The sequence below is a fragment of the Colobus angolensis genome, unplaced genomic scaffold (genome assembly GCF_000951035.1).
Source record: "Colobus angolensis palliatus isolate OR3802 unplaced genomic scaffold, Cang.pa_1.0 Scaffold8, whole genome shotgun sequence".
Lineage (NCBI taxonomy): Eukaryota > Metazoa > Chordata > Mammalia > Primates > Cercopithecidae > Colobus > Colobus angolensis.
Window position 1 is genome coordinate 4,758,234 of NW_012121820.1, and position 17,749 is coordinate 4,775,982.

A 17,749-nucleotide genomic window follows, 5' to 3' on the forward strand; every position below is an offset into this window, starting at 1 on the left:
TTATATTTATATATATATATATTTTTTGAGATGGAGTCTTGCTCTGTTGCCCAAGCTGGAGTGCAGTGGCACGATCTCGGCTCACTGCAAACTCTGCCTCCTGAATTCAAGCAATTCTCCTACCTCAGCCTCCCAACTAGCTGGGATTACAGGCGTGCACCACCATGCCTGGGTAATTTCCTTATTGTTAGTAGAGATGGGGTTTTACCATGTTGGCCAGGCTGGTCTCGAACTCTTGATCTCAAGTGATCTGCCTGCCTCAGCCCGCCAGAGTGCTGGGATTACAGGTGTGAGCCCCTGTGCCTGGCCTGATTGATTGAAATTTAAATTAAAATGGCTACCTATTGGAGAGTGGAGGTCTAGGGACTTCAGTAAAAGCTTGTCAGTGAATGTTGAAAGATGATTAACTTCTTTTGCTTCTGTTTCTGCATCTGTTAAGTGGACATAAGAATAGCTCTCACCTCTTGGGTTGTTGTGAGGATTAAATTCACGGAAGGTGCTTTGAATGGCTCCTGGCATTGTATAATGAATGCCAGTGATCGGTTATTCTCTTTACCACAAAGCTCACAGTCGTGGATGAAGGGAGAGAGGGTGACCTGATTCTTATCCCAGCTGCAGATTTTTCTGTCCCTCTGACCTGATAGCTCTTATCACCTCTCAGAAGAGTGGAGAGGAAGGACCATTTGCTGGCATTTGCTGGCCCCATGGGAGGTCAGGCCCTGGGAACCACTTTCATCTGCCATCCTGCCTCCGCCCTCCCGGGCTCCTCTGCTGCTGCTCTTATGCAAGCCCCAGAAGGCAGGTGGGGCTCCTCTGCCAGCCTCAAAGAAGGGAGCGGCTGGGGAAGGTAGCAGACACCCACCAACTGCATGTGGGGCCTGTCAGACCACCCCCCCCAAATCCTAAAACCTGAGAGAAATTCTCCAACAAGACTTTATCAGCCTTGACATGGACTGGCCACAGAAGCTCATTTTTGTCGGCTTCAGAGGCTGAGAAGTTGTTGCAGTTTGGCTGCAAGGTTAGCGGAACCCATGGGACCCAGGCTCGGCAGAGATTCAGATGCTGTCACAGGCCAGGGCAGTTACCTCAGGAAAGAACCGTGAAACTCACAGGCTTCTGCGCTGCTCGGACCTGATAGACCACACCAGCCCCTTGCAGGGGCTTTCCATGTCGGTTTGGTTTAAAAACATCAATGCCAACCACAGAACAAAAGGAAAAAAGGAAAGGAAAGAATGGAGGGTCTCCCTTGCCACTCTGTGAGAGTCAGCATGGCTCCCCAGCCTTGGCGCCGGTGGTATCTTAACCAGGATAAGTCTCTGTTGGGGGCTTTCCTGGCTTTGTAGGATCTTCAGCAGCATCCCCGGCCTCTACACACGGGATGCCAGCAGCACCCCTGCCCAAGCCCCTCCAGGTCACGACAGCCAAAAATGTCTCCAGACATACCCTGAGGGCAAAATCACCCCCAACTGAGATCGCCTGGGCTAGAGACAGAAAGTTTCCGGAGCCCTGGAGCTGCTGCCTCCTGCCTGCCACTCTGTAGGTGGAAGGAGGCCTGGTTTGGAACAGCCCTGCCCTCGGTCACACTGCAAGTGACATGTGAAGTCTGGGCTGAGACTCGGACCCCTGCCCAGTGCCTAGAGAATCTGGAGATCCTTGATTCGTGGGCACGTCCAGCCGGGAAGTCAGGACCACCCCCACCTCTGTCCTCCCCGCCCTGCCCTGCTCACTGTGCGCTCACCCTCTCCGCAGAGACCGTGATTACCACCTGAAGACCTACAAGTCGGTACTTCCTGGGAGCAAGCTGGTGGACTGGCTGCTGGCTCAGGTGAGGGCCTCCTCAGGGGTGTGTGACCAGTGTCCTGCTTTGTCTGTCAGTGTGGGGCTTTTTGTTTTGTTTAAAAATTTTCTATTACTGCTTTTAATTGTGGCAAACTGCACAGAACATAAAATTTACCATCTTGATCTTTTTTTTTTTTCTTGAGATAGTCTTGCTCTGGCACCCAGGCTGGAGTGCAGTAGTGCAGTCTTAGCTCACTGCAACCTCCGCCTCCCAGGTTCAAGCAGTTCTCCTGCCTCAGCCTCCCAAGTAGCTGATATTACAGGTGCACGCCACCACACTCAGCTGATTTTTGTGTTTTTAGAGAGACGGGGTTTCGCCACGTTGGCCAGGCTGGTCTCAAACTCCTGACCTAGTGATCTGCCCGCCTCGGTCTCCCAAAATGCTGGGATTACAGGCATGAGCCACCGTGCCCAGCCATCTTGATCGTTTTTAAGTGGATAGTTCATTGGCATTAAATTCATGGATAATGTTGTGCAAGCGTCACCACCACCCATCCACGGAGCTCTTTTAATCTTCCCACACTGAAGTTCTGTTCCCATTCAACTCCCTACTCCCCCTCCTCCAGTCCTGATGAGTACCATTCTACTTTCTGTCTCTATGAACTTGACTACTCTGGTTACCTCATTATCAGTGGAATTGCACAGTATTTGTCCTTTTGTGCCTGGCTCATTTTACTTAGCATTCATCCTAAAGGCTCATCCACGTTGTAGCGTATGTTGGAATCTCCTTCCTTTTTAAGGTTGAATAATATTCCATTGATTGTATGTTAGTCCATTTGTGCTGCTATAACAAAATACCTGAGACTGGGTAATTTATAAAGAACAGAAACTTACTTCTCACAGTTCGGGAGGTTGGCAGTTCCAGACCAAGGTGCCGGCAGGTTTGGCGTCTGTCAAAGGCTGCCGTCTGCTTCCAAGATGCTGCCTTGTTGCTGTGTCCTCCCGTGGGGAAAGGGATGGGAGGGACAGACTCCCTGCCTCACACCCATTGCTAAGGGATGCCTAATGCCCTCCTGACTCAGTCCCCTCCTGATGGCCATACCTCTCAATACTGTTGCATTGGGGATCACGTTTCAACATGAATTTTGGAAGGGACAAAAAACATTCAAACCGTAGCAGTGTGTCTGTACCACATTTTGTTTATCCATTCATCCCTCAGTAGACCCAGGAGTTGCTTCCATGCTAGGGCTTTCTTTCAGTTTTAAAACTGGGATGGTCTTGGGCAAACTAGGCCAAGATGGTTTTATTCTGGTACCAAACTGGAGCCTCTGTTTGGAGTTGGCCAGGTTATTCCTTTCAAAAAAGTTCCCAGTGGGTAGGGGCTGACCAGAAGCTTAGAAAATCTATGCGTCAGTTTTGGTGCAATATCCCAAAGGTGTTTGCTCTGTTCAGGTGCCGCATACAGGCCTGTTGCCTGTCTCTTCTCCTTTATTGCTCAGGATCATGGATGCTTACCTGGATAAGGCCCCAGCAGGCATTGTGCGTTATCCTGTTGGGTCCTCTAACCTACTTGCAGATGGGGAACTGGGCCCAGAGAGGCAGAGTGCCTGGTCCAAGGGTGCACAGCTTCATAGTGGCACAACTGGGACTCACCCACTGTGCCTCGGTTCTGTGAAGTTTTCAGGGAGTCCTCAAGAATGTCCATTCGTGGTCTATAAAAAGAACACATTGGCTCCCAAAGATGAGAAGATACCTGTGAAATAAAAATGGATAAATGTTTAAACATCTACAGAGTACAGCTTTATGTTGACCTCAATTGTTAAATTAAGAATTCGTAAAAACTTCATTCGAAAACAATTTGCTGACTGGATTTTCTTGTGTTGCACAAATTCCCAATATGTCTGATAAATCACAGCCAATTTTTAAAGTGAATGTTTTTCCGCACCAAATAACTTCAGAAGAAAGTTGAGAAACATCCTTGAAAATAAATTATCTAGCTCAAAGAGTATATCAAATGTGAAATATGGGTGCATTTTAATATGTTTGCTATGATACGGGACCCTGTGTCCTGAGAGGTCTTGAAATACCTGGATTTGAATTCCAATTTGCATGTCTGTGAAGCACAGAGCTGCTAACCATTGTACTGCACTCCCCAGCCCTCCTGAGAATCACATGCAGTCAGCCCAGAGCTCATGCTTTTATAGCCAGACAGATGTGGGTTCAAATCCTATCCCTGGTACTTCTAGCTCAGTGACCTTGGACAAGTTGCTCAGCCTCTCTGGGCCTCAGTTGTAGAGTGAAGCTAAAACCAATTATCTTCCCCTTTAGATTGTTTTGAGGTTTCGATGAGATAATTGTGTAAGTGCTTAGAATGGTGCCTGACACAGAGTAATTACTCAATAAATATAACTATTACTATGATTCCTCATCTCTTTCACAAAAGATTCAAGGTGGCCCACGATTACATGCTATATAGAAGACTAAAGAAATTGTGCAAGGATTTGGGGGCCACCAGACCAGTAAGACCAGGAAACAAACAGAGGTGGGGGGGTTTGGCAATCTGCACAGAGTCCCGCCTTCTTAATGTGCTGCAAACAGGTGACAAGGGTGCCATGTAGGAGCTTCTTTCATGGTTTAGGTGCTTTAGTCAGAGCCCAGAGGAGCCTGGGTTCCAGGGCTCTCAGAGCTGCTCACTTCTCACTGCTATGGATGTTTCTGAGGCCTCTTATTTCTCAACCTCCTTCGGTGCCCAGAGCTGCCTGTTGGTGTCAAAGCACAGGGGAGGCATTGCTCCTGGGGTGAATCCCATGCCTAACTCAGGGCGGGTGGGCTCACAGAGACAACAGGACGTTGGGTCTGAGAGGTATTTGGAGATGGAAGAGACGGGCTGCACTGCTATGGGAATGGCTGGGAATCAAGGGTGAGCCCTGGGATTTGGGTGCAGTAGGCCGATGGAAATACTGTTTCTGGAGATGGGAAGATGGGCAAGAGTGTGTGGGGAAAATGACTTTCTCCTTGGGCACGTGAGATGCCACGAGGATTTCCATCGGATGGGCGGGGAAGAGGGTGGGCACCCAGACCTCAGGCGGCCCCCACTGCAGAGTCCGCTCCTTGTCAGCTTTTGGGTGACATTTGAAACAGGTTAGAAGAGAGTGTAGGGAAATTAGACAAGAAAGCTCATTAGCTAACCTTTTTTTTTTTTAATTATTTTTGAGCACCTGCCATGTATCGGGGCTGTTTTTGGTTCTAGAGACACAGCAGGGAACAGGACAGACAGAAGCTCCTGTTCTCCCAGATCTTACATTCTCATGAGGATAGGAGAGACACTTAATAAATAAGAATAAGTGGAATAGATTACATGCCTGCTGGTGCTAGGTGCCGTGTGGTGGAGGGGACAGTATGGGAGCGGGGGCAGGGGATCGCCCCCTCACATGGGTGGGATGGTGCAGTTTACACAGAAGGTCAGGGACGGTGTACTGAGCGGGGACATTTGAGCAGAGGGCTAAGGGAGGTGAGGAGCGAGCCCGGGCCACATCTGGGGAGCAGCAGCTCAGAAGCTCTGAGGCAGAGCGAACCGGGTATGTCTGGGGAGCAGACAGAGGGCCAGGGTGACTGGATGGAGTGAGAGGGGAGAGGAGTGGTGAGGAAGCCGCGTGGGCAGACCATGCCAGGCCGTGTCCACCCCTGGAAGGGTCCGTACCCCTGCAGGGCTCTGAGCACAGGAGCAGTGCGTGTGGCTTCAGTTCATACAGGCCCCCGGCTCTGTGTGGAGACTTTAGGGATGAGGCTGGCAGCAGGGAGGGCAGGAGGAGGCAATGCTAGAATTTCAGGCAGGGGAGGATGCTGGCTGAGAACAGGGTGGTGGGGGTGGCGGGAGAAGTGGTCAGATTCTGGATGTTTTGAAGGTGGACCTAATGGGTTGCTCATGGGTGAGTAGGGCATGGGAGGTGAGAGACAGAAAGGAGCGGAGAATGACTCTAAAGCCTTTGGCTTGAGCTGCGGTTGACTGAGCTGGGAGGCTGTGAAAGAGGCAGGTATGCGGGAGGCTCAGGCCTTCACCCTGGAACACTCCAGCATTTAGAGACTGGAGGAGGAGGAACCAGTAAAAGCCACTTCCAGTGTTGGCGGCTGGTGCTGGGCATGCCGGGGGCTTTCTTGTGGCCTGTGCTGGCCGAGGAGTTGTGGGCTTGGCCAAAGGCCCCTCGGAGTAGCCTGCCTCACTGTCACTCTGTCCTGAGCCCCCCAACCCCAGGCACCCGCATCTTGTTGCTAGTGGAGGCAGGGAGAGGATGTGGATCAAAGGCTGTAGCCGACCATGGAATGTGTCCATCCACTTCAGCAGCCTGTCTGTGGCTTGGCCTGGTGTGGGGACACAGGATGGGTAACTGGAGCCCATGCAGGAGGATGACTTCCAGGAGATGGTTGGAAAGGCAGCTGACCTTCGGCTTGGGTCAGGGAAAGGGGAGGAGGGTGTGCCCGCGTGGGTCTCTCTGTGCAGGAGAGATCTGTGACAAGGATGTGACCTTGGAGCATGGTGACAGCCTGTCTTGACTTCAGGAGGCACCCCCCACCTTGTACCTTAGCAGGAAAGCAGGAAGAACACATAATTGTGTACGGCAGGAGGGTATTTTTGCTTTGGACACGTCTTCATTTCTAACTCTAGGTTTTTCTACCCCTTAAAATAAAATGTTGATTGAATCCCTGCTGAATCAGTTACACATGAGTTTGGCTGCACATAACGGCAAATCTGACTTATTAATAAGATATTCTTCTCTCACATAATTCATTGTCTGGAGTTCATGGTCCTAGAGCTCAACAATGCTGTCTGTACCCAGGCATCTCCTGCCTTTTTCTTCTGCTATCCTCGTATTTTCTCCTGCTATCCTCGTATTTTCTCATGAATTGCCTCACAGTCACAGGTGGCAGCCATGGCTCCAGATATCACATCTGCACAGAACTATGGCCAAAGGCCGTCCTGTTGGAGAACATTTATTCTTTCTGTGTATTGGGGAGGAAACTTCCTACAGTCCTTGCTTCCCCTGCATGGTCTTTTCCTTAGGTCTCATTGGCCAGATGGGTCTGACATACACCCCCTAAACCAGCTGTTGGGGAAGAGAACCAGGATTGCTGATAGTGGCTTACAATTCCTTGGGATTCATTTCTTGTGACTTCAGGAGGGGGCTTGCTAGGCATTATTCAGACAATCAGAGTTCTTTAAACTCTGAGGACGAGGTGGGCATTGGCCCTTGGAGAGACAACTTGCACTCTCTTATCAGCTCCGGATCGGCTTGGTGCATTATCTTCTTTAATCCTCAGAACAACTTGAGACAAATGCAGTTGTTCCCATTTTACTGATGAGGAAACTGAGGCTTGGGTTATGGAACTTGCCCCAGGGCACACAGCCATCAGGATCCTCTGTGTGTATGTGTGTGGCAGGGGTTGTCCTGATGCCTTCATAGTCAGTAACAATCATAACGCTCTATATTAATGATCGCTGATTGAGTCTGAGCAGAGACCACCTCTCAGGGGTGTCAGAGGCCTAGGAGAATCAAGGGCAAATCTGAGAATGAAATAAAAATATGGATGAGGAAAGGAAGCTCAGAGAGCCTTAAGCGATGGCCCAAGGACATGGCCAGGGCAGAGTGGGGCTTTGAACCGGGGGAAGCCAGCTCTGGAGTTCGTGCTCTTCACCTCTCCACTGGGTGATTTCTGGGTCTGTGTCACTTGGGCTTCAGGATGCCCCAGGCTGTGACTGTCACATGCAGGTCAGGAGGTCAGAGTGGGAGAGAGCAGAGGCGGGCCAAGGAGCCAGGTGTGGGGCGGGCACAGATTTGCAAGCTTCCGTGCTGGCTCTGCAGAAATGTGCCTGGAATGCCCACCACGTGGACTTCTACGACCAGGCAGATGGCAGGTACTGATGGCAGCAGGGTTCTCAGTAGGGGCAGGGGCAGAGAGGGGTCAGGGTAGGAGAGGCGGGGGTCAGGCTGGCAGCTTGAGGTACTGGGAGAAGAGACGCAGGAGAAATGGGAACAGGCAACTTGGCTGCAACCCTAGACAACTCACCTCCCCTGTCAGCCTCGGTTCCCCTCTCCATGGCATGGTGGTGGGGAGTGTCCAGCTCTGAGCAGCCTCCACTGTTACTGTGTAAGCCTGAGCAACTGCCAAGTCTGTCTGTGCCTCTGTTTCCTCCTCTGTCGAGTGGAGTTAATAAGAGTGATTGTCTCCAGGTCACCCATACAGTCTGAGTGAAATCTCGCAGCCCCTTGCACATGGTAGGTCAGTGAGAGGCATCCTTGGGCATCTTTATGGGGTCTTGGAATTCATGGGTAAAGAGGCTGTCAGGGGTCCTGTGTAACTCACACCTCTCTCCCCCATTACTCCGTCTCTCCGCCCCACTTTGCCTCCTCCATCTTCATTCCTCAGTGGTTCTCTCCAGTGAAAAAATAACTAATCAGGAATAGCTGACATTTATCAAATGCTGCCTGTGTGCCAGGCTTTGGGCCGAGGGTCTTGCACAGAGCGTCTCATTCAATCTTCACAAGAACTCGGTGGGTTGGAGACAGTCTCCCCACCACTTTAGAGAGGCAGAGGCCGAGACAGGGAGGTGAGTTCAGAATCAGTTTCCAAACTACGTCCTCTCTTCTCCCTTCTTTCTGTCCCTCCTCCCTTCTCCCATCAATCCCTTTTCTTCCCTTCCTTCCACCTTTTGTGCCCCACCAAGTACTAGACTTTGGGTTTTGATGTGGGATGATGATGTGAACATGGCAGGCAGCGTCCCTGCCCTCGTGGAGCTTACACCCGGTGGACAACAGACCTTAAGCAAAATGTATACATGGGTGAGATAATTTCAGACTGCGACAGGGTGGCACAGATGCCTTGCCTGAGTGCGTGTGACCCATGAACGTTTATTGAGAGGACGGGTGGAGGAAGGTTTGGGGCACCACTTTTGGGTAGTTAAGAATGGGACTCTCTGAGGAAGTGGCACGGCCCTGAGACCTGCAAAGCCGGGACAGGGCATTCCAGGTGTGCAGGAAAGGATGAGTGCAAAAGCCTTGAGGTGTGCAGAGGGCACCTGGGGGCAGGTGGGCAGGTGGGGGTGTCAAGGCAGGGAGGCATGGCGGGGGAGGTTGCAGGGGTCTTGTGTACAGCGGCTTCCTCTGGGAGGGGAGAAATTGCATCCTTCCGAGAGGGCTGCAGGGAGGTGGCAGGGCTTCCTGTTCAGGTGGCACTTCCAGGCCTTCTGTATCTCTGTTGACCTGAGAGTCCCTACTGGCCTTGCTTTAGGAACTCCAGGACCCTGTGGGGAGGCTGGGACTGTGAGAGCCTCAGAAGGCCAGGTGGCTCCAGCTGCCTGCCCGGCCTCCCATCTGCAGAGCAAGGCCTGCCTCTCCGCGCCCCAGCCCCGGCGGGCCCCTCACAGCGGGGGTGCAGCAGCCCTGGATATGGCCTGTCATAGCCACCTCCCCCGGCAGGGTTCCGAACCACTGGCTTGGGGTCCTGTGGGAGAAATGTGTCTTAATGGAGTCAGCCAGGGCAGGCAGTGTGGTGAAATGCCAAGGCCAGAGGCTCTGCCCAGGGCCGAGTCCTACTGCCTCTGAATAGCACCCCTGTCTCCTCTGATTGGAAAATCCCCTCTGGCTGTGGACGGGAGGAGACAGGCGGCCTCTCAGGACTCCTCATTCTGGGAGGTGTTTCAGTGAGAAGAGGTGGTGCCTGTGGCTGTCTCTTTGGAGTCGAAGCTCATTGACCTGGCTGCGAGCTCCCACACGATCTGGCCCCTGCTGACCACTCCTTTGTTCAATCAGCAGACAGCTATTGAGCAGGGACTCTAGGTCTGCCCCGTTCCCAGCACTTAGGATTGAGCAGGGGCACAGCGGTGCCGGCTCCTGGCCCTCATGGGCCTGACTCAGCTTGTCCTCCCCGGGCCGGCCATGCTGCCTTCTGGTTTTTCTGCGCTCCAAGCTTCTGCCCATTTCCAGACCTTTGCCCCTGCTGTTTCCTCTGCTTGACAATCCCTCCCACCTGCACATGCGTGTGCACATGCACACACACACGTGTCACACACTTGGCCTGGATGTGTTGAGAGTATTTGGTTTGCAAGCAACAGAAACGGGCCCTGGCTAATTGATGGGGGAATAAAAAAGATGACTCACTGAAGGGGGGTGGGGCACTCACAAAGTCAGGGCAGGCCTAGGAGGCCTTAGGAAGAACTGGCACCCGGAAATGCTGAGAAGCTAGCACGTGGGGGCTCTGTCCAGCACACTGCTGCGGGGGACAGTCAGCGCTGCTGCTCCTTGTCCTTGGGGTCCTCCACTGAATTGTCATGTTCCTGGGGCAGGGAGCATCCCGTTGGCCTCAGCCTGACCTAGGAGGGCTGCAAACCTTGATCGACTGCCCCACCAAGATGATATCCCACCTGGGAGAGTTGGTTCCAAAGGCCAAACCCGCAGGGTCCAGCACATGGGCCGTGCCTGTTCATTCTTCACGTTTCAGGTTGGATGTCACTTCCTTGGGGAAGTCCTGAGATGAGTCAGATCGCCTTGGTTCAGATTGAATCAGTTTGGAATATTTTCATTTGCCAGGATAACAAACCCAACTGAACAGTGGCTTACACAGACGCCATCTATCAAGAAGCATGGAGCTAGGTGGTTCCAGGGCTGGTGTATGGGCTCAGTAGCAGACAGAAGAACCTTCCGTTCTTCACCCCACCATCCTCAGCATCTCAGCAGTGTCACTATCTTGCTTATCAGGGAGCCACTGCAGCCCCCAGCATCACTTCCTCATATGACTTTATCCCAGGCAGGGAGGGGTGGTGCTGCTTTTCCCTTTTACCTGGAGAGTGGGGGAAGGTGTTTTTCAGAAGCCCCTGGTAGTCTTCCTCAGTTGTCTTATTAACTAGTGCTTGGTCAGTTAGCAATTGAACTTGATTTCTAGTATTAGAGACACAATTATGGAGGCTGAGCCTAGTTAGGGTTTGTGTTTCTGTGGCATGAGAGAAGTCCAGAGGTGGGTAGTTTGAGCTGCCAGAGTGTCTCCTGATATCTTTGGGGACCACACTCTCTGTGTCTTTCTGCTCTGCCTTCCTTAGTGAGTTTCCAGCCACCAGGGCACCTTGTAGTCTAAAGTGACTGCAAGAATTCCAGCCATCACATCTTTGTTCCAGGCAGGAGCAAGAGAAAGAAAGGGCCAGGGACAAGGGGTTTTGCCAGAGCATCCCACCAGTGATTTCTGCTTATAGCTCATTGTCCACCTGTAGCTGCAAGGGAGGCTGGAGATGGATGAGGGCCTCCCATTCTCAGGGAGGAATAGGAAAGGTGTTACTAGGCAACCAACATTGTCTGCCACTTAAAATCTCCGTGTTTTCTTTGCAGTGTTGATCACGGTACAATAAAATAGTCTTGTTTGGAGTTAATAATAATCACAAACGAGGCTGGATGTGGTGGCTCATGCCTGTAATCCCAGTACTTTGGGAGGCCAAGGCGGGCGGATCACGAGGTCCGGAGATCAAAACCATTCTGGCTAACACGGTGAAACCCCATCTCTACTAAAAAATACAAAAAATTAGCCGGGTGTGGTGGCAGGTGCCTGTAGTCCCAGCTACTTGGGAGGCTGAGGCAGGAGAATGGCATGAACCCGGGAGGCGGGGCTTGCAGTGAGCCGAGATTGCACCACTGCACTCCAGCCTGGGTGACAGAGCGAGACTCTGTCTCAAAAATAATAATAATAATAAAAAATAATAATCACAAACATGTTTTGGGGTTACTGCAGTAAACAAAACAGACAAACCCTGGCCCTCATGGAGCCTACTTTCTTGGGTGGTTGTGGGCTTCTTGCTGGCCATGCATGGCCTCTCGGATGCTGCCCACCTGACACCCTCCCCTTCTTGTTGCATTCCAGGGAGACTGCCAGACTCGGGAGGAGGCAGTGGCGCTCGGCGTGGGTCTGTGCAACAATGGCTTCATGCACCACGGTAACCGCCCCCACCTGCAGCCCAGCCCTCGGGACCTTGTTCCCTGCAGCTGATGGTTTGGGGGAGTACGGGAGGACTGAAGCCAGGTCTGTGGCTCTCTAGACCCCCGGGGGTTTGGGGTGGCTCACGAATCCCACCTCCCTCCCCTTCCTGTTCTGAACTGACTGAGAAATGGTTTCTGGTGTCCACTGGGAACCAAAATGGCTGGAAGGACATGGGCTAGATTTGAAGTCCAGTCCACGGGTTTCCTGTGCCCTTCTTCCTGGGTGGGATGTGGCCTTCCAGGGTAGACAGCGAGGTCAGATGAGGCAGGCCTGGCACGAAGGCCTCTGTGGGGAAGAAGGAGCTGTGCCCTGTGGGACAGTGGACAGGTGGGTTGTGACTGGGAGAGGCAGGAAGCCCTTCCTGGGATGGCTGCCTCTTTCCCCAGCCTCCTCCCTCAGATAAGTGGCTTTTCTTTTCTCTGGGAGAGAGGCACGTATTGGGGAGTGGGTTCTGAGATGTTCCTGAAGCAGGAAGGTGGCAAGAAGGAGGACGAAGTGGCTCCATGGACACCGGTTTAAGTTACAACAAAAGTTAGTGTTCTGTGTGCCTGGGTTCTTTCTAGACACTTCACGTATGTTTATTAGTTTAAGACTTTACAGCAACCCTTTGATACGGGTATTAACATCATCCCCATTTTATAGATGAGGGGATAGAAGCTCAGATAGTTAAGAAACTTTCTCAAGGTTGCATGACAAGTAGAAGCCAGGATTAGAACCCAGGCTATCTGGAGCCAGGATTAGAATTCAGGCTCTCTGGAGCTGGGATTAGAACCCAGGTCTTCTGGCTTTACAGGCTACACACTCAACTACTGTGCTATGTAGCATCTCCCCTTGAGGGCCCTGGGGGAGCCCTGAGTCTCCTGTCCTTTCAGCAGGACAGGTAAACCTTTAACCCCTGCCAAGATGCCATTTTCCTGTTTCTAGAACATTCCTCAGAGCCTTTGCACTTACAGTTTCTCTTGCCAGGGTGCCCTGCCTGCCTCATCCCTGCAGGTGACTCAGTGTTTCTGCTCAGTCAGCTTCTCCCCGGTGAGGGCCTCCCCACAACCCTGGCTAAAATAGCTCCTCCCCGTCATCACTCTGCTCCTAGCTTAGATTCTCTCTCTCTGTCTTTTTTTTTTTTTAGACAGAGTCTCGCTCTGTCGCCTGGGCTGGAGTGCAGTGGCGCGATCTCGGCTCACTGCAAGCTCTGCCTCCCAGGTTCACGCCATTCTCCTGCCTCAGCCTCCCAAATAGCTGGGACTATAGACGCCCGCCACCACACCTGGCTAATTTTTTGTATTTTTTAATAGAGATGGGGTTTCACTGTGTTAGCCAGGGTGGTCTCGATCTCCTGACCTTGTGATCTGCCTGCCTCGGCCTCCCAAAGTGCTGGGATTACAGATGTGAGCCACTGCGCCCGGCTGGATTCTCTTTTTTTTAAGGGACCGTTCTCTCCCAGTTAGGCGGATCCCATCCCTCCTTTCTGTCTTTGTTCATTCTGACATCACATGTGGTGTCTTTGGTGTTCCAGGCACCATGCCAGGCTCTGGGAGCAGAGTGATGACCAGGACAGATAACAGTCCCGTGTGTGTGTGTGTGTGTGTGTGTGTGTGTGTGTGTGTGTGTGTGTGCACGTGCGTGCATGCATGTGCATGTGGTGTGTGCAGGGGAAGGAAACGGATGCCAGCAAGGAGGTGGTCATGATAGTCCAGGGGAAGGAGGATATGGCTGGGACCTGGTGGTTGCAAGGGGTTAGAAGTGGTCGGATTCAGAAAACCCTGAGCCACAGGAAGGCCCTTTGGCCATTTCTCCTTTCTGATGTTGGCTTTTTTAATTCTAACTCAGAGATCTGCAAACTGTCACAGCTGCTTAACTGTAACTCTGCTTTTGTAGCACAAAAGCAGCTACAGACAGTATGTAAACAAATGGGCGTGGTTCTGTGCCAATAAAACTTTATTTAGAAAAGCAGGTGGTGAGCCATAGTTTGTTTTCTGAGACAAAGTCTCAGTGTCTCTCCCTTTTGTCACCCAGGCTGGAGTGCAATGGCATGATCTCAGCTCACCACAACCTCCGTCTCCTGGGTTCAAGTGATTCTCCTGCCTCAGCCTCCTGAGTAGCTAGGATTACAGGCATGGGCCACCACACTCAGCCAGGCCATAGTTTTTTGAGCCCTGGTCGGCCTGCTGGATTTGCGGTTCCCTTGGCAGAGTGAGCCATGTGCTGGAGAGCTGAGAGGCCTTTGGGTCTATCTCCTGCCTTGTGGCCAGCGGGTCCCTGACTCAGCTGACTCCCAGTAGGCCCATGTGTCTCTCTGGGCCTCAGTTTCTCCAGTTTTCCATTGGAGGCCTTGCATTCCCCTCCTCTGCCCTCAGCATGCCCAGTGTTCCGTGGAAATAGGACTCACTCTTTAGCTTCCATTTTCCCCAGCTGAGGTGGGCAGGGCAGGGCCAGTGTGGACGGCCAAGGGCATTTTCATGCATCTACCTCATCTTACCAAAGTCCTTCATTCCCAGAAGCTGCTGTGTTTCCCTCGGGGCCCTCTGACAGTCCCGAGCCTCCCTCCAGTCAGCTGGGCACGACCTCTCATTTGTGGGTGAGGGTAATTAGGGGTCCTCCCCAGCTGCTATTCCGGGAAGGCTGCTGGCTGTGGACATTCTGCTGGGCGGTGACTCCCAGGCAATCCTGATGTCCTCAAGGCCTCTGAGGGAGAGAAATTGCAGGGCGTGACCCTGCTCCTCTGTTCCCTGCCACGAACTCAAAAATAGGCTAAAATAGGAAAGGGCCAATTCCAGGGTTGTGCCTTCAGCAAAATACAGGGTGAGGTGCAGGATGGGCAACAGGGAGGGGCCTCTGTGGCACCTTTTGAGGCACCTCGAACTGGGGCTGAACTGAGCCCACAGACCCTAAGGTATTCCCACCTTAGAGCTGGCCTGGGGTCTGGCCCTCTTGCTTTAGGCACATATGGGGAAACTGAGGCTTGCCATTTAATCCCCACAGCCACCCCAGCATGTTGGTCCTGTTATTATTCTTGTAGACGAGGAAACTGAGGCTCGGAGAGGCTAAAGGGCATGAAGACAGGAAGGGGCTGAGCGGGGATTTGAAACCAGATCTGAGAGTATCCTATAAAGCCGGACCAGCAGCCTTGAGGGAAAGGTATTGAGGTCGGTAACTCGCTTGGCTGAGCTCATGGACTTGAGGGATTCCACGCTGTTTTCCACAAATATTTTGGTCAATATGCAACATTGCAGTTCTTCCTCCCGCTCCTGGAATCTTCTAACTTAATGTTTATAGTGGAGTCGAAGCCAGCGGCCCCCTGGGGCCTGGCTCCCCAGCTCTGGGGAAGGTGGCAATTTGTGTGTCTGTTTTCTTAAAAAGGTAACAGGGGTGGCCTGAGAAAGGGGCTCACAAACAGGTAGAGTTCCAGGTGAAATGTCCTGGAGAACTAAGGAGAAAGAAAGAAACGCCCCCGGCTGCTTTCCACTGAGTCATCACATCCAGAAAAAGCCTCTGTCTTCAGGGACAAGGGGGATGTCTCATGGCTAAGGCAGCTGGTTTCCCTTGTTTCAGGCACCCATTGGCCTCCGACAGCTGCCTTTACCTCTCCGAGCCTTGATTTCCACCTTTGTGCACTGTTTATACTCAGCCCTGCCTCATCTAACAGGCCTGGCTGGGCAGTGTGGGGAGAGGAAGAGGAGAGGAAGGAGGCTCGATGAGGGTCCTTCTGCTGCCTGCTGCCTGCTGGCTCTGTGACCTAGGGGTCTGAGTCTTAGTCTCCCCGTCTATGAAAGGGGCACAGCAATTCTTTCCTTGTCCAAGGAGTGGATGAACTTAGCATGTCTCCCCAGTGTGCCTGGCCCTTGGAGGTGCCTAGTTAAGTTGTAAGTTACAGAGATCAGATCACCAATTGGTTGATACTGGTTATTTTTATTCATTTTGCTGGCTTGTCCTAGAAAGGGGTCTGTGTAGTGTGTGTGTGTGTGTGTGTGTGTGTGTGTGTGTGTATACACACATAATATATATATCATATATTATATACATGCTATATATTATATATATAAAATATATATGTATATATTTTTTGAGATGGAGTTTCGCTCTTGTTGCCCACGCTGGAGTGCAATGGTGTGATCTCAGCTCACTGCAACCTCCACCTCCCGGGTTCAAGCAGTTCTCCTGCCTCAGCCTCCCAAGTAGCTGGGATTACAGGCATGTGCCACCACGCCCAGCTAATTTTGTATTTTTAGTAGAGACAGGGTTTTCCCATGTTGGTCAGGCTGGTCTCAGACTCCTGACCTCGGGTGATCTGCCCATCTCAGCCTCTCAAAGTGCTGGGATTATAGGCGGAGCCACCGTGCCTGGTCAGGGTCAGTATATTTTTGTATGTGAAGGGCCACTTAGTAACAATTTAGGCTTTGTGGGCCATACAGCTTCTGTCACAGCATTCAGCTTTGTCCTTGTGGCTCAAAAGCAGTCACAGATAATATAAGTACAAATACAAATCGCTGTAGCTGTATGCCAATAAAACTTTATTCATAAGATCAGGTAGTGGAGCAGATTTAGCCTGCGGGGACTGAGTTTGCTAACTTTTGGTCTAAAGTGTCTCAGCATCATTTCATTCTGAGAGGTCTGAATGCCTTTTCACAAATTGCTGCTCATTGGAGTTTGCTTATGTTAACTAACTGTTCATGTCCTTTGCCCATTTATCTGTGAGCTTCTGAGCCTTTTCTGGTTGATTTGTTAGAGGTTTTATATATTCTAGATATTTATTCCTGTTGGTTTCGGACACTATAGTTATCTTCACATCTGCTATCTACCTATGGAGTTGTTATCAAATGGAGGTCCTTAATTTTAGTCTAGTACAAGAGGGTCTTATACATAGACTCCTTTTCTTGTCTAGGACAAAGATGTCATCCTATTTTTAGTTTTGTTAGCTTTAGTTTTGCTGTTCATACGTAGGTTTTTAATCCATTAGGAGTTTATTGTTATATATGGTGTGAGGTAGGGATTCAATTTCCCCCCCTAGGCAAGTCGGTTTTCCATGCATCATCTGCAGAATACCCTGTGATCATGTATCATCATCATAGACTAAGTTCCTGCAAACACTTAGTCCTCTTATGTGATTTCTGTTCCCGTCCACTGGTTATTGATCTGTTTCTACTGCAGTTCCACACTGTGTTTGTTACTATGGCTTTGTAACATATTAATATCTTTTTATAGCAGGTGAGGCAAGTTCAGTTTTCAAGAGAAGTCAGAAAGCCAGATCACTTTGTGAAATATCCTAATATGTTAGTGTTGGCATTTGATTCCATTTTAATAGAATAGCGTTTGCCAAACCAAACGTGTCCATGGCCTAGTTCCAGCCTGTGCCTGCCAGTTGGCAAACATGGCTGAAACTTTCCCATGTGAATCTGACCACTGAGTGCACATCTGTGGATCTGCAGTGCTGGAGAAGAGCGAGTTCAGGGATGAGTCCCAGTACTTCCGCTTCCATGCTGACGAGGAGATGGAGGGGACCAGCAGCAAGAACAAACAGCTTCGCAATGACTTCAAGCTGGTGGAGAACATTCTGGCCAAGCGCCTGCTGGTAGGAGCACAGCTGAGCTGCTGTCCCTTCCTTGCCCGAGCCCCCTGCAGGCATGGGAGCTGGGTGACCTTCTGGGTATGCACAGAGAAGGGGGCTCAGCTTGGAGTACCAGAATAGGTGGATTCTAGGTGTTAGGGGGCAATTCTGCAAAGAGGCCAGGCTGTATCACTGGTTGAGACTACCCTCCTAACAAAAGAGATTGGGCTTTCAGGTCTCCCTTCCTGTTCCCTTGCCTCTCCTGTCCCCTCCCCGTACATTGTATAGAGAGGTTGGCCTCCTGAAGCAACTCATCCCGCATACCCCACAGCAGCCCCCATCTTAACACGTGGCCTGTGGCAGGCAGTCAAGACAGACGCTTAGAGAAGTTAGGTCTCTGGCTACTGCCAGGAT

General features: G+C 51.4%; 1 protein-coding gene across 1 annotated transcript in view; it reads left to right on the forward strand.

The window, feature by feature from the left end:
- The window catches only part of PREX1 (phosphatidylinositol-3,4,5-trisphosphate-dependent Rac exchange factor 1), a 207,187-nt gene that overhangs the window by 153,395 nt on the left and 36,043 nt on the right, over window positions 1-17,749 (forward strand). The window contains exons 15-17 of the mRNA XM_011929192.1: window positions 1,750-1,825; window positions 11,677-11,749; window positions 17,217-17,359. Coding sequence (XP_011784582.1) covers window positions 1,750-1,825; window positions 11,677-11,749; window positions 17,217-17,359 — 292 coding nt within the window. The remainder of the gene's footprint in view (window positions 1-1,749; window positions 1,826-11,676; window positions 11,750-17,216; window positions 17,360-17,749) is intronic.